Source organism: Poecilia reticulata, chromosome 3 (assembly GCF_904066995.2).
Source record: "Poecilia reticulata chromosome 3, P_reticulata-male-v2, whole genome shotgun sequence".
In the NCBI taxonomy this organism is placed as follows: Eukaryota; Metazoa; Chordata; class Actinopteri; order Cyprinodontiformes; family Poeciliidae; genus Poecilia; species Poecilia reticulata.
Window position 1 is genome coordinate 23,849,246 of NC_088832.1, and position 17,684 is coordinate 23,866,929.

General features: G+C 37.2%; 1 protein-coding gene across 2 annotated transcripts in view; it reads left to right on the forward strand.

The window, feature by feature from the left end:
• The first annotated feature begins 445 nt into the window (after positions 1-445).
• Positions 446-17,684, forward strand: part of smyd3 (SET and MYND domain containing 3) — an 85,316-nt gene continuing 68,077 nt past the window's right edge. For both annotated transcript variants that reach the window (XM_008405771.3, XM_008405772.3), the window contains exon 1: positions 446-670. In XM_008405771.3, the coding sequence (XP_008403993.2) occupies positions 492-670 (179 nt within the window). In that variant the 5' untranslated portion in view covers positions 446-491. The remainder of the gene's footprint in view (positions 671-17,684) is intronic.

Below are 17,684 nucleotides of genomic sequence, written 5' to 3' on the forward strand. Positions count from 1 at the left end.
GAACAGAATATCTAAAATAAATATGCATTATATTTATATAATATAAATATAAAATATCTAAATTATATTTTTAGATATGTATTTTATATTTTTAGTATAATTTATTATATATAATAAACATGAATTATAGTTATATAATTATAAATGTGTAAATACAAATATATATTTATAAACATATTTAAAAAAATTATATTAGACAACTGATTACATATGTTATATATACATAATTTATTTATAAATTATATATAAAGAGCAACACATCAAATGTAATGACAATATAAAAGACAATCAAGATAAGTTTAAGCAAGTAAAGATACATATTCCAAATAAACGAGATACATTAATATAAAATAAATAAATCCAGAAAAAATAAGAAAAAAAGCACTAAATAAATAACGTTTTTTTTTTTTTTTTTACGTATCGTTTCTGTGTACGCACACGTGACGTAATGACGTCGCTCTCATTACGGATGTAAACAGAGCTCGTCGCACATGGAGCAAAAAGCAGGGATGCTGCCGACTGTGGAGCGGTTTGTCTGTCCGGGAAAGGGGAACGGTCTCCGGGCCATAGCTGGGATCCGCCGGGGACAGCTGGTGACCTCCGCCGAGCCGCTGGCGTCCTGCGTGTCCGGCAAACGGGCCAGGGAAGTCTGCCACTACTGCTTCACCCGGTAAGACCCGGCTCGAGTCCGAACTGTGAGGGTCCAATCTCACAATGCGAGTTACTCTGTTCGGTATTTTAGCTAACAGAAGCTGTAAGCACCGCCAGATTTTTGTGTTTCATAAAAGTGTATTTTTGTTTATTTTGTCGTAAACTGGATCTTAGGTGTGTGTGTGTGTGTGTGTGTGTGTGTGTGTGTGTGTGTGTGTGTGTGTGTGTGTGTGTGCGCGTGTGCTCCAACACACCTGCTTTTAAAAAGCTGCACTGCTTCCTCTGCATGTTGCACAATTAATGCTTTCATTTAAAACGGGTGTTGAATTATTTTACTCAGATTAAAACCTAGTGTAGTTTTTCAGTGAGTCACCAGGTGGCGCTCTTGCTCTTTGGTGAAATTTAACATTGTCGACTCGTTTGTTGTAAAGCAGCGAGTCTGCAATGAAGGATTTTTGTAAAGCTGGAATTACTTAAGTCTCTGTGTTTTTGTGTTTCATGAATGATTAATGCTCTCAAAATGTTATTGAATAAACGACCAGGATGTTTTGTTACCTGCGATAGATTAGTAATTACTAAAGAACTACATGATGTTGAGCCAAATGTGGAAATTGTTAAACTTTCTTGTTTTATCTTAAACATTTCTGAGATCTCAAAAATTCCAGAGTTTTTTGGTGGAAACTTTCTCTCTTTTTTTTCTATCTGCCATGGACCTACGCCTACGCCTGAACACAACACAATAACAGAAGAGAAAACTGAGTTACTGAAGGAGTTTAGTCAAAAAGCTGCTAGAAAAAAAAATAAAATTTGAGATTTGTCTCAGAAACGTTCTAGAAGAACCAAGAACATTTCTGAGTTGGAAAAGTTGAAAATGTTCTTGGAAAAAAAAAAAAACTCAGATTAATGTCAGAAAATTTCTAGAAAAAACAGGGAGTTTGAAAAGTCAAAAATTGTCTAGCATTTTTTTATTTTCTAACTTTTCCTTGCTTTTTATTTTGTTTTGAAAATGTGTGAGTTTTTGGCAGAAAATCTTTATCTGTAATGTCCCTAATATGCTGTCATATTTCAGTCCAGTCAGTCAGTTTAGCAAAGTAAACCTGTTAAAGGCTTTCATTACTATTTTTATTCATATCCTTGTATTTTCACATTTTTAGAGTAAATTGCGTAATAGGAAATGAGAAGTGATTAAACTTCATGAGACATGTACCGAGGATGCGTCATCTGCCTCCTTGGTATTTTTTCCTTCTGCTTCATCCAGATGAAATTTGTCCATCTGGATTCTTAATTACTCCTTTTCAACCCCTTCCAACCCACTTCATCACTGAGGGAAAGTTGTTTATCAAGGACAGAAAGACTGTTCCTTTTCTTATTTCTTCCTTTGAGCGTCACATGAACAAGTGGATAAATTACTGAGGCTTTAATGCACATATAATACAGTCATAGTAGCAATCAAAAGGTAACTCTCATGTCTATTTTAAGGTCCTTTCAGAATGAGATGCTTTAGGACGTCTTGTCACCTTAAATCTGAGGTTGCTAGGTAACAGGCCTGGTCACACCCCTTTTCATGTACATTCGCACATGAAAAGGTCTGGAAAGACATGGAGACTATACAACCGTACATCTTTGAAAAGCAGAAGTAGAGTCTTCTGCACAACCAACAAGAATGAACCAGCTGACCAAACATGCTGGTGCTCACCCTGGGTTGCTAGGTGATGGGTGGAACTCTGCTTTTGTTGCTAGGTAAAAGGCCTGAGGTTGCTAGGTGAGGGGTAGTGACACCAAAAACCTTTTTTTAATAGTTGTACTGCTTTTACAAATAGCACAACTCAATTGGAAGCATAAAAACATTCAAAATGTGATTTTTACATAATGGTTCCACTTTAAGGACATTAAGTGATTTTTTAAAAATTCTCCTTTTGAATTTTTTTGGTAGAGAGCATAATTTATAGATATCGCTAGATGTTATTTTTTTAAATGCAATGTTAACTTGATATTAAGCTATGTAGACATTTGAAAAAGCTACACTAATGCAGAGAGACAATGTAGCTTTTGTTACTCCTGCAGTGGTTATTAAAAACAAGGAAGAGGAACTGCTAATGGAGACGAGTCAGCCAGTCGGCTGACTGGAGCAGAACCAGTTACAGCCAGAAGCTCCACCGTAACCTGACATGTATTCAATATCTAAAAAATATGCAGCATATAAGATGGAATTACAGCAAAAGGAATCAATAAAAGAAAAAATTACACCACTTATTGTTTCCACGCTTTGGGCAATCAGCAGTTTTATGTGTGTGTTGCGGTGTGGGGTTTGGTGAAGGTCAAAGGTCAAAGCTATAATTATATTTTTGAGGTATTGAATAAATGTTATGGCTACATTTTGCTGCAGCAGACATTCATCAGAGCCGAGGTTCAGAAAGCTTTATTGATTTGTTTTCTGAAGACCTGCAAGTTGTCTTGATGTCACACACGCGGTGGCGCGCACATGAACGCAGCGTGTGGCCTCACACGTGTGGCGTGCATTTTTCTAGTTTTACTGAAACAATTAGCTTCACAGCATGACAGAGTGTTAAAGAAACACGATTGTTTGGCCATATCACTGGGAGAACGGAGCCTGTTTCTGTGTTTGTGTGTCCAGGAAATGAGCATCAAAGCTGGAGTTAATTACAGGCCTTGAAGGCTTGCAGGTCCAAAATGAGTGATAAAAGCTGAGGGAATAAACTCCGACGCACAAAACTTAACAGGATCAACAACAAAAAAACCAGCTTTTATGTTCTCACACTCACAACAAAGGTCATGAAGGTCAGGAGAAAAATGCTAACAACATGAAGAAGTCAGGATTTTTATTCTTTGCTAGAAAAAAAGGAAACATGTTCAAAGTGATGCATAATTCTGGATATTTTATTAATATTTAAACATCTAAAAAGTCTAAAAAACTCGTCTAAGATAGATCCCGGCCTGTCGCGATAAAAAGTTTGCTGGCAAATGAAGATACTGCGATAAATTATAATAAATTATAATATTGTTGTTGTGAGACCATTTTGAAGTAATGTATTGATGATGGAATAATAACGCAAATACCTTTAAACTTTAATTAAAAAAAACTCAACATTGGAAGATATTTAAAATCCAAAATAAAACATGAGAACCAAAACAATAAATAAAACCCAAACACAAGAGAAACCATAATTAAAATGGATTATAAAGTCTCAAAATTAAAAATTTATAATCTGGTTCATTTTACTAAATGATTAATTGCTTATTGTGACAGGGTTGGCTAAAACATGTCTCTTATCAGTAAACATTTACATTTTATATATTTACCTTCATGTTATTTGACCACCAATTTCACGCTTAAAAGAATAATCATATTCTTTTATATCACCTAAAATTAGATTTTTGTTCAAGAAAGTAAAATCATAATGGGGGAAAAAAAGCAAACAGAGAAGATCTAAAATTTCAAAAGGCAAAAGGAGCTTACAGCTCAGATTTGAGTTAAAAAGTAAAAAAAAAAAAAAGATTTTAAGGCATTTTATCTATAAGAATAAATGGTCACGTGAAGAAGTCTGAAGAAGTGAGCTGCGGCTTGCACACGTAGCAAACCGACACTCTACCAGGTGATTTAAAAGCTCTCTGTGGGGAGCACATCCTTAAACATCCACAGAATTCCAGTTTCTGACAAAAATTTTAATTTAAAACCCAACTCTGAAGGTACATTCATTTTTTTAAGCATATGTATGTATGGTTGAATATAAACGTACAGGGATTATATATTGCAAAATGTTTGATAGTCTTCACTGATATATCCAGGCAGTTTTTATCTGCAGTGCCATTTGCAATTTAAAATGGAACATGCAGAGCCTTAACTGCTCCTTTAGCAAAGCTAAAAAAACCAGAGGGCCGTTCGTCTCGTCCGAATCCTCTAAAGACAGCTGCTGAGCGGCGGTGCAACCGCGGTTTGACACTTTTTGTTTTGCCTGCCTTGAAACTGATGAAAGAAGTTTTAGAAATGGATGGAAGTGGTGGAGGAGCCACAGACAGATTATAGCCCAGATATTTAATGCTTTTCAGCCTGTGTGTGTCGGGGTGTGTGTGCATGGGGTGGGGGCAACACGTCTTCCATCAAGTCTTTATATTTGACACCAATCTCTCACTCGGCGTCTCTTTGGACCGTGTGCAAACACACACCGCAGATTAAAAAAAACAAACATCTAAAAGCTCTTGTCTTATTTATAGAGCAAAGCATTTGATTGAAAGCTAGATGACACCAGTTTCCATGGGTCTTTGTTATTTTTAAAGAACACAGAGAGAAATATTGACAGGCAGTCTAACTTGAGATGCTTGTTCTAATTTCAGCCGTGTGCTGATGCCTTTTAGCTGGAGGCTGAAGAACAAAGAAGAGAAACATTCACAGTAGGCGAGTGTTATCAGCAAACTATGACGGCGCCAATCAGAGATGTGAGACGTTAAAACGTGGGAGTTCTCTTTAGGTTCTGTAACTGTTGGGGAAAATGATTGCGTAACACGAACCCAAAGCCCAGATCATAACACCACCTCCACTTTCTGACCAGAAACTGGAAGGTTTTATAGCATTCCTCATCTGTCTTTGATAAAAGACAACAAGCCGTTTCTCCAGCTAGTGCTAGACTGGGAGGTTTGTTTTGATTGTTTTTACCCAGAATGCCCTGCGTTATAGTTCGCTTCCTGCTTTTGGAGCGGTTTCCAGTCTGCTTGCATTCACATATGCATTTGTACCACGCTAGAGTTCACTTCCTGGTTTTTAGAGGGAACAGAGGTCGCTTTTCTGATCGGCATCGGAGTTCGATTGTGCATTCTGTAAAATTATGTTTTTTTTACCACTTTTTGTACTTGAAATGTCAGACTAAGTTAACTTTTATTTTCAACTAAGTTGTAAGAAAATTGTAGTTATTGTTTTGCCTATAAAGTATGTTTTTTTTTATTTAAAACAATCGTTGGAAGTGGAAGAGCCAAACATGTTGCCACCCACGGCTTTTCTTGGCATTTTTATTAGACAGCCGCAACAAATGGTGTAATAATGCAAGTTCACATTCTCAAAGATCAGTAAACTTTAATTTCTAAGAGACATTTAACACTGGAACTGGAAAACTTTTTAAATATGCAAAATAGATAAACAAAACAACAGAAACATCAAACAAAATGAATTATGAAGTCTCTGTAAGCAAAACTGACCTTCAAAGAAGGGTCTAGTTGAGACCAATTCAACACACTGAAAACTTTTGACATTCAGTTTTTGGTAGAAAGAGAGAAAAGAGAAAAATTTGCAAATTAAAATTTATCATTTGATTAATTGATCTATAGCTTATTGTGACGCCAGTAACTCCGCCCTAATCGTACCAGGTGTGGTGCGATATGAGCCGCTTTCACAGTGGAAACAGACAAAAAAGGCGTCCCGACTCGTGCCACGCCGATCAGTGGAAACAAGACATTAGGCCCAGTTTGAGATGATTGTTGACAGGTAAAGGTGAGCAGGGGAGGAAACTGCAGGAAAAAGGTTCACATGTGGTGGAGATTACCTCCTCAGCCTCACATGGGCGCAGGGTGACATTTTCCTCACTTTGTTCTCCCAGGGTGAAAACCTTCTCGGTTTCACATTTGACTAACACAAACACACGCACGCACACACACACGCACCCCCACACACACACATGCAGTCTTACATGCAGCTTTTCTGCATAATGTGTAAAAGCAACGCCCTGAATCCGACACGTTTCCAAACCTCCGTTGCATTTTCATCCCCGCAGACAGACTGATAAGAAAGTGTGTGGATCTGGTTATATAGGCGGCATACAGATGACTGCTTCAGATGACAAACCAAGAGGAGCGGATGAGAGCAGGCCTCCTCCGCTCAATTTATTTCCCCATCTGCTTCTTCCAACATCTGTCTTTCTACCTTCCATCTAATTCCTCTCACCTTCTCTTCCACTGTCTTGTTTCTCATTGTTCAAATGTGTTTCTGTCTCTCCTTGCTTTTGCTTCCTTCCTCCTCACACAGATTGTTTTTCTGTATCCTACCAACATCTATCCCGCTCCTCCCAAACTGTGTTGTTTTCTTTATCTCCTGCTGCTTCACACCCAGGTGCCTGGAAAAAAATTGCAGACAGCTGTATCATTTGTAAACCGAGTTATCTGCTGTACGCAGGGAATCCACCTCCACATGTGTGTGTTAGTAATCATCTAAAACGCACATCTGTTGGCAGAAATTAAATCTGGGTCCTCAGGAGGGTGAACATAAAAGTTGTCTGCCGAGCTTCGGCCTCGTGTAGCACAGTTAATAAAAATCTGTTCTTTCTTTTCCCCCTTTAGAGGAGTGGAGTCAAGAAAAAGAAAAGAGTTCAGTGAGGATTTATTATTAGTGTAGCACATCTAGAGCATCTGTTATTTGTTTGGATCATGTAGAATAGCTATAATTCAAGACCGATGAGGATTAGATTGTCTAATCCATGTGTGTCAAACTTGAGGCCTGTGGGCCAAATCTGGCCCACCATAGCTTATTATGTGGCCCTCTAGGTTCTAGACTAGCGGTTCTCAACGTGGGCGGTACCGCCCCCCAGGGGGCATTCAGAGCACGGCAGGGGGCGCTGGCAGAAATTTTTACAAAAGGGGGGCGCTGGGATTCCTTTGGGGGGCGTTTGGTCGAAAGTAAACTTTACACCTTATATGCACAACAATACCAGTTTAGACTTTGAGCAACTTGGCAAAACTGTATTGTGTAACATTAAATCATGCCTGGCTGCAACTGTATGGATGGCAGCTCTTCTTCTCTTCAGTGTTTGTAGCTTCTTGGTGCAGCTCCGCTTCTGCTAGTAGCTTCACCGCAACAGTTCACCGTTACACCAGCTGTTGACGTTGCTGTGATTCACTTTGTCTGGTATTTTTGTACATATGTTTTAGCAGTTCTGTGATCATGTCAAAGCAGCAACTTATATTAAAAAGTGTTTTATTTCCGTTTGAAAGCTGCCCGCTACCATGGAAGGACAACAGAAAATCGCTCTTATAAACATGTAATTACTAAAATCACAATACCCTCACTTTGTATCCCTCTGAAAAATTAATCCATTTAAATAAAAAAATCCCTCCATGGGTGATACCACGATGGAGAGCGTTCATTTTATAGCGTTAACACCGGAGCTGTAAGTGGCCCGATATGAAACGGGGGTGATAGAACAACACAGCACTTTTAAATTTCAATAATCAGAAGACCAAAATTGTTTCCGTTGTTTTAAAAAATGTATGTCAGTTCGCCTTTTCCCCATCGATATGTTTCCCGACCGCTGCGCACCTGAAGGGGTTAAGATAACAAACGACTCGCACATTACGCAAAACTCTGAAACAGGAGTAGCGGGAAATAAAACAGAGCGACGAACTAGATGTGAATTATGGCAGAAAAACAGAGAATCCGACGCTGAACAGTGAAAAATCAACACATGATATGAAACACATGACGATTAAGCGGCGCAGCAGGTGATGAGTGAAGATTACTGATGGTCAATAAAGGATAAAATAAATCTAGCAACAGGAAAGAAACTAAAGTGGTCATAGCAATAAACCAAGAGAGGATAATACTAATCAAAGGAAACTAAATGGAAATGAATGAAGAAAAAAATGCAAGAATAAACTAAGAAACTAAAGTAAATACAGAGGAATAAACTGGTATGGCAAGACCTTTCGAGCAATAATTAATACAGAGGACTGTATGGCAAGAATAAGCAGACACTATTTCCAGATAAAAGGTAAAATAATAAGTTTGAAGTGTCATGGATTTGTTGAGACCACATCTAGTACTGAGAATAAATGTATCTTACAGAACAGTAAATAACTGATCACTTATTTATGTTTTTAATTAGATTTGATATATTTATTTCTTCAATATTATTTTTCATGTCAGTGTTATTGTAATGAGGCTGATGACTCCATGACACTTTCAATTTACTCATTAGGATTTGGTTAAGAACCAGATTTGTTCTTTGTAATTTCTGTCCAGTAAAACTATTAATCTATAAATCAATAGACAGATCTATATAAAGATATAATCCATGTTTCTGTCTCATATTTGTATTGCATTAAAAGGATCTGGAACTTTTGTTTTTCCACTGAAAGCTCTGGTTTGCACAATAAATGCCATGTGGGTGAAATTTTATGGATGATACTCTGATGTCCCATTCTCCTGAAGGCAGCACAGAGCTGATCCGAAGAGAAGAGTTATGATTAATGTAGTTACAGTTCTATCCATGTTTTAATGTTGCAGAGCTCAGTCGTTTTGCAAATAGTTCACAGTTTAAGCTGGCATGTTGTACATCTTTTATCTGGTCATTTTGTGGAATATTTAACAATTAGAAAATGGCACAAAATAAGAATATTTTTTCCACTCTGACTGGCTGCTGTTAGGCCTACAAATTTTAACTTGAATGTTCATAAAATTTTTCGTAGACACCTGTGAAAATAATTTCTATTCCCATGACTTTTATGTTCTCTGGGAAATTATTTTTGATGATAAATACAGAAACAAGCATAAAAATCAAAACATCTACAATAGTGATAACAATATTAATAATAAAATAATATTCAGTGCAAAGTAGCCTGCAAATTCTTTGGTGGGGGGCGGTGAGGGATCTGGATAAAGGCTGGGGGGGTGCTGGCCCAAAAAAGGTTGAGAAACACTGTTTCTTAAACACTGTTCTAGACTAAACACTAACACTAAGTTTATGGTTTCAGTTCTAGTTGTTATGAATTTATTCTCTTAAAGGTTTCAGTTCTCGTCTTGTTGACCGGTCTGGGTTCATCCCGCAGCTACACACTGATGGTTACTGGCTGTGTGTGTGTCTTGATGCTCACTGGCTCCTTCGTCAGCCCTGCTGTACCCGCACTTCAGAGCTCAGGATCTTTTGTGACTTCTTGTTTGCATTTCAGTGAGAATATCACACAGCCATACTTCTTTCATTAGGCTTCATTCTGGTCCCTGGAAATTCAGCTGCCAGGCATTTCACTGAGATCAAACCACATCTGCTCGTACTTCTCCTGGTTACTCCCTTTATCCTGGCTCTTCTCATGCTTCACAGTAGCTTTTAAATTTCTTGTGATGACCTTCAATAAACTGCAGTATAGAGTTGTACAACTCATCTGTCTGGAATATTTAAATTATGCATAGGAGGGATGTGAGATATGGGATAAAATTCATATCCCGGTATCTAGTGTGATGCATTATACAATTCTAGAAAAACATTGAGAGACCACTTAAGATGATCAGTTTCTCTGATTTTACTCTTAATCGGTAAATGATTGAGTAAAAGGTTCTTTTGTTCTATTAACTGCTGACAACATGTCTTTGAGATTCCAAGCAAAAACTTAGCAGAAAATGAGAAGTGGTCAAAATCTGCAAATCAGACCTCAAATAATGCAAAGAAAACATGTTCATTTAGAAACAACAAAACTAAAGTTTTAACTCAGGAAGAGTTCAGAAATCAGTATTTAGTGGAAAAACCAGGGTTTTTTCAATGGGGTTCAATGCAGAGTGTTGCATCACGATATGCTGATGGTATGAAACTTAAAAACAGAAATGGAAAAATACTAATTGAGTGGCTTACATCTTGTTTTTGTTAACAGCGACTTTAGTATCCATTTTATTTGTTGTTTTGGATATTTAAGATGCCTTCCCTTTCCAGAGTTAAATGTTTAAATGAAAGATTGTTGATCTTTGAGAGGGTATACTTGAGTTATTATACCATTTATTGCAATTTACCAATTATGATAAACAATATTTGTTATCGTGCCAGGCCCAGCTCCAGCTTATTGCTTCAGACCCCAAGCTGTGTGTCTCGCTTTACCAATGAAACCATGAGGAGACTCGTTCCATATGATTCCCCTCAGGTTGCAGATGACTCAGGATGCAGCTGCTTTCTTTCTGTCTGTCTGTCACACACACACACACACACACACACACACACACACACACACACACACACACACACGCACACAGCCTTTTACTTCAATGCAAACTGAGGACTTAGTATTGATTTCTATTCATTTTAGGAACTGCGTGTATGCCCACATGTCTCAACAATAACCATTTATAGCCTATTTCTAACCTTAACCAAAACTTAAGTCACACCATACCTCTAAATCTAACTAGTAGAAATTCAAAGAAGTGAAGTTTTCTGATAAATACCCTGAAGCTCGCCGTCCAGTTACAGTATATAGAAGTACACTCGCACTTCGCATGTCTTTCTGTCTTCACAAGGACTTTTAATTGACCTCCATTCATTTTTCATTAATATCTACAGCCCAACCCTTATCCCAAGTCAGTGTTCCTCATACTTACCACATTTAACAAACTAACCACCTAACTTGAAATTTCCTCCACAATAACACAATATTTTAACATATTTTAACTTATGCAGCCTGTAATAAAAATATTGTTCTCTTAGCTCTTTATCTTTGTTCCTCCTGATATGAAGGGTGGCGCTGTTTGTGACTGGCCACATTGAAACCATGAACACATCAACTAGGGATGTTTTGAGTTATTTACTGATTCTGAAAGCATGTATTAGAAAAAAAAATAGACTTGAGTCAAACATTTTCTTTCAGCTGGTAGATAGCCAAGATAAATCATTTTATTTTAGGCGTTAAGATGCAGACTGTCAGCGCAGGGCGCAGTGCTGGTCACCGTCTCGTCACCATCTTTTGTTCTCCAACTCACCCTGAGAAACTTTCCTCCTTGTCTTCAGGCTTTCTTTTTAGTGAACTGATTTTAAGCTGTTTATCCATGAATATTTTTAAATACAATGTTTTGGTAAGCTAACTGTAGCGTCACACTTTTAGCTAATGTCACATCAAATAAACGGATGTTTACATGCAGTACCTCATGGAAATGAAGGCTCATTAGAAGGCCTGAGAAGAACATTGACATGCTGAGGATGTTGTTATACCACCAAGGAGAGAACTGAAACATGCAGGATGCCGGCCCTTCATGACCGACTTTGGACACCACTGCTCTAAGTAGAGCTCAGTATAACTCACACCAAATGCTTGAGGACTGGGGAAAAGTCCTGACTTTCCACCCTCCTTTTGTTGTTAATTATTGCGAAAGTGGTTCTCTACACTTTCCAGTTTAAAATAAATCCACGTCTTGATTTGTCTCCATAAGCCATGGTCTGTGGCCAACAGTAGGTGGCAGTGGTGACTCTTTTGGAACGATCGCTACCAATTATTATTTCTTAAAATTTATACATCCCAGTAGTCTGGACGATATTGAGGAATCTCTTTATCTTGTAAACTGAATATTATTCGGACTTGCTTCTTCTGGTTTGAATATTTCCTGCTGCAGGGAACTGAAGAGTTGAGCCAAGCAGCCCAGCAGCAATCAAATATGTGGTCAAAAACAATCAAGAAGGAAAATTTATCATATATTTGTACCATTTTGGAGTGAAATTTTCTGTGCTGTGGTGGAAAGAGTTCACTCTGTGACTGTTGAGATGCACCAAGTTGTAGCTGGAACAGAATCTCCTGCAGCTTTTACTCATGGGGAATCAATTACCATGCTGCACACACCAACAGGGATATGCTGAGGTAGGCCTAATTAGATGTCTCACAGCAAAGACTTAACAAAACTGACCGCACACACGCGCACACACACACACACACACACACACACACACACACACACACACACACACACACACACACACACACACACACACACATGTAAGAACACAGATCTGTTGACTTGCATATTAATGGAGCAACCAGCGTCTCCCAGTACCTCCAGTTCTGATGAGTGACAGCTTCTATTTATATTTATCATGTTCTTCTAGTTCTTCTGTTTCTATCTTTATGTTTTCCTGGCCCACATTTTTTCTGGACCTTCCGTACAAATTAACTTCTGCTTTCTTCTTTAGGCTTTGATCGTAAAATAAAAACATCTTTCTTGGGCTTGTTTTTCTTTTTTTGCAAAAGGAGTAAAAACAAAGGAGTTTTGGCTTCTCATTAGCTCTAAGTAGAACTGCATGATGTACAGAAAATGTGTTGCTAATATTGCAATCGCATAAGGTTTGTGCTAAATAAACAATTAAAAATGGTTGATGTCTTCATGATTTACTTCATCATACCAAGCATTATACCTTCTTATAATGAGCAGTCCATTGAATTAATGGGAAAAACTCCCAAAACATCCATTTACTCCTTATTTTGACCAGAATCTGCTGGTTTGGATTTAAAACCTAATAGTTGTGCAATGTTTCAGTCTTCAATGATTCACCTGATTTTGGATTTTTCTGTCAAATGTTGCTCCAAATTATTTGCAGAAAAAAATGCAAAATTTTTATTATATTCAAAAGAAAATGCAGCCTGCATTTCAAATGGACTTACAGACTCAAGTTCAATACAAATCTGACCCGTTTATCAAATAGTCAACACTATTTTACTGCTAATTTTATTTTCTAAAACTCATAATGTAGAGTTCAAAATATAACAATTGTCAGAGCTCTTTGTGTTAAAGAAATGATTTCAGTGGATTTAACTAAGTGAGGGTGCCGTGTTTCACGGTGTCGGTTAAAAAAAAAAATTATTAGGAAGAAAAAAAATCGTCATTTAAATTTGTCATAAGGATAAACTAGACAAATCTACCTTTAGGCTCATATTATCCCATTTTCTGATTTGGCTAGATTTGTCTAGTTTATCTTTATGGCAAATTTAAATTACAATTTGTTTTTTTAAATAACGTTTTCCATGAAAGCCGTCAAAAAATATAAAACGTTTTGCAGGTGTTGCCTGGTTAATGAGTCGCCCCAACTAGTTTTCAGCTACCAAAGATTAGTTTTTATTGTTTACTTGTTGATGAGAGGAAATAAACCAAGTGAAAGCAAGAGAAAGTATTTTTCATGCTTAACACAAAATGGAAAAATAATGTAAATCAGTTTTATTTCAACAAAAGAGATACTTTTAATATGCAAAACTGTGGATTTCAACTATTTCCAAACAGGCCTTTTTTTACTCTACTTTCTTCCTTACAATTACACATTAGTGGAGTTTCTCCCACATTTTTATAGAATACTGATGAATATGTATAGTCCAACCAAGAGACACAAAAACAAATTTATTTAAATTTATGCTAACCAGAGCAACAAAACGTTGCTCTTGAGATGCCTTTGAGATGACAAATGCCTCTGCTTAACCAACAGATTATACAGATGTTGGCTGTCAGGGATGTGATCACTGATTTAAAATATATAAATAAAAGCTGTGGAATATCAGGAAATGAGCAACCTAATGAGTACAGAGGGAAAGCAGCAAAAGAGGAAAACAATTTGACATTGGGAGGAAGAGAGGGAAGCATTAATTCAGTGTTCTGTATGCTGCTAATGAAACCTTTCTAATGTTATTCATGAGTTTTCCTGCTGTGCCTACAATCCAAGCATGGACCTGCCATCCCTTCGCACAACATCTGACTGAGAAGAACAGCTAAAGAAATGATGAAGAAGGAGGAAGAGTTCATTCAAAAAACCTGGCTGAGGACCAGGCAGGTGTAGAATTGACAGCTCAGCGTGAAAATAAGCAATTTTTTAAGAAACAAATAGAGTTGTGTTGCAGAATACCAACAAACTGAGGCTTGGAAAGTCCGTTTCTCATATCCTGAATATTGCTTTTTCTGCTTGTTTTGTTGGATTTGTCCCTCTTGTTATTGTGGACATCTATATTTGGATGGTTAAATCAGTGTTCATAAACATGGCGCACTGCATAAAGCTGCACACGCTGCCGGACTCTAGTTGTGTGCTGCCCGCAAGACAAAGTCGGGCCATCGCTGTGTGTTTGAGTCACGAAATAGAAAGTCTAGAACGTGTGCGATTCTGCCTGAACCAGATTAAACATTCAAGCGAAAGACTCTTGGCTGGACTGCTGAGCCAGAGGATAAAAACAAGGTTTTTATTATTGAGGTTGTGACAGTAAAATATTTCAGACGGTTTTGAAATCAGATTCAGGATAGATTTTCCTGCTGTTTCATTCTCACATGGTGTATGGAGAGCCAAATGTCTTTTAGTGCCATGAATTTCTTCAGAGAGAGGAATTGTAAAATTCTATATAAGATACAATCCTTTAGGACTGCTGGAAAACATACATTTTGGGATCATGATAATTTTTTTATCTGTATCTGGTAACCATATGTTGGCATTTTGTCTCCTATTTCCATTTTGTATCCATGTACTTTAACCATGTCAGCTTAATTATCTTGCTTAAGTATTTTTGATAAATTATGGAATTGGCTTTAAACATAAAAATGTAACATTTTTGTTTAGTTTATTATTTTTAGAAATTATGGAGTACTCAGTACCTTAGACCAACATTTAGCTACTTTTAAAACTGTGATGTACTCATTGCTTTAGACCAACATTTAGCTTTATAGTATTAATATTGAAGCAAGACGTAGAGAAACTCCTGTTAGTTTACAAATTTAGAACAAACTTAGAAAGTACCAACTACTTAACAACCCAGAACAAGAACCAACACTTGGCTTTACATTGTACAACTCTAGAAGTCAACCTAGAACAACAGGAACCAACATTTAGTTTTGTGGATATACTAATAGAACCAAACATGGAAAACCAACATCTAGTTTTAACAGAACAAGAATCCAGAGAAACTCATAATTCATAAATTATGGACTACTTCTTCATATTCTTATTAAACATGGGGAACCAATATGTAGTTTTATACTTTTTACTTTTTTGTCTTTCTTTTGATTTTGTTTGTATTCTAATTCATGTAAAGCACTTTGAACTTTACATGCGCTATATAAATAAAATTACCTCATCATCTAATTTATTTTCATACTATTTTCTGGAGATCTCATATTGCTGACCGAAGGTGCTGGAACTCTGCTTAGGTTGCTAGGTAACGGGGCTGGGCCTTCCTGTGGTTGCTAGGTAACAGGGTAGTGCCAGTTGAGTGTGACCTTTAAATATAAGGTTTTAATGTCGTTTTAAGACGCAAAAAACATTAACTTGTTGTCAAAAATGGCTGGCTGTATTTTTTATTTATTTTTGAGTGCGTGGGCTGTTTTTAGGAGCAGTTGAGATCCGAATGGAACTATTAAAACATGCGAAATATGAATTTTTCATTACATGCACTGTAGCTCTGGTACTATAAAATGACCTCCAAAGGAACAACACTGATAAAGTTTAGTCTTAGAAATATGTGTGGAGCTGAAAATGGATTTCTTGTTTGTTGTGTGCGGTTCTTGTGGCTTACAGCTCCGGGTTTATGAAATGCATGACAATTGATCTATCCGTGTCTGGGTCTGACTTTCTGTGATCCGTTGTTATGGCTCCGCATCAAACTACAGGCATGTGTTTCTTAAACTGTGGGTGGCTTCCCTGTTTCTGTTCAATCTCAACGTGACATGAATAGCTCTGTTTTCATGAAGGGTGACACAATAAATTTGCCAGGATCAGGATCCAAGCTGGAGAAGGTTGCTGCAAATCAGGCCCAGCGGCAGCGACGTAGTGGAGGAAAACTAAGAGACAGATGGTGAAGAAACGGGTTAAATGCAGAATAGTGAAAAGGAGAGAAGAGTGTTTTGGAAACTTGCGCACGGCGGCTGCCACCTCCGGCCAAACACAACAGTCCAGTCTGGTCCCACGCTGATAGAGGCACACTTAACTCCTGTTGTTGGAGGCAACAGCCTTCGGTTACAGCTGAACCGTGTGTGTGCACACACTCATATTAAATCCCTTCATTTTGCTTCAGGGATCTAATAATGTCCTCTGCAGCTTTTATAGCGGCGCCCACTCTAATAAAAAGTGCCATACTTTGTCCGATAAGCCGCGGGCTAATGTATTAACACCCATCATAACATGTTCTCCATTACTTCGTCTTGCGTTTGTACCCTCATATTAACATCCATTGTCAGATCTAATTACTGGTATTCCATAATTTTCTTCCATTTTACCCGGATGTAATAAACCATAAAGATGTGAGGCTTTTATGTTTTTTTTTCTGCCACACACTGTATGCACAAATCTAATAAAATTGAAAGCTCACTGGACCTTTTAGGTGCTTAAAAATTAAATTTTAAGCAACCAAATAGGATATTTATCAACAGAAGTACCTTTCAGGTGTGGATATCTTTTTTTTATTTATCTTTTTAATTCTTTTAAAGTGACATCTTGCATTGATGTATGAAATTTGGGATCTTTTGATGTGGTAGGTTTGGAGTAGTTGAACTTTTTAAAACGACACTGAAACTGTCTGCAGGATTAAATCGTATTAAAAAGAAAACATTGTAATCTGTTGGTGAAATATTCTATGTTCGTCCTGCTACATCTGGTGTTAAAATAACATTTCAGACAAATACATCATATTGGCTGTAATCAGATAAACACACTTTGCGGCTTCAGGTGCCTGGGATAATGTGCGTTGGAAAGAGTAGCTTCTTAAAGGGACACAGACCCAATTTCAAGGCATTAAATTACAAAGTCAAACTTCTTTTGAGTTATGTTTGATATATGCAGCATTTTGACCTTAACATAGCTACTCGATTGTGCTGTAAAATGGCACTTTACTCCTGGACAAATAATATCTCCTCTTTAAAAAGGCTTTCAGCTCAAAAAGCCTCTAATGTAGCTGAATTAAAACACTTGTGCAAAGAACAGCTGGTGAAATTCTCCTCCACTGCGATGTAAGAGCCTCATCACCAGCTACCACAAAACACTTGATGGCTGCTGCTGCTGCCAAGTGTGGCGCAAACTGTTAGCATTAGGGAGAGATTCGTTTTCCATAAAGGCTTATGGTTTATAAAGCTTTCCTCTCATAATAAAACACATCTTCATTTGGCTTTTTGTATTTAACTATTGTATTGTTTTCTGATCCAAACATGTGTAAAATTAACATTTTTGTTTTTACTATTGTAGTTGTAAATAAACCTTACAATTACATTTTGCCTCCATCCATAAATACATGTTCTGATGTGATTTCTTTTTGAATCCATTAGTTTATGTTTTTCTTCT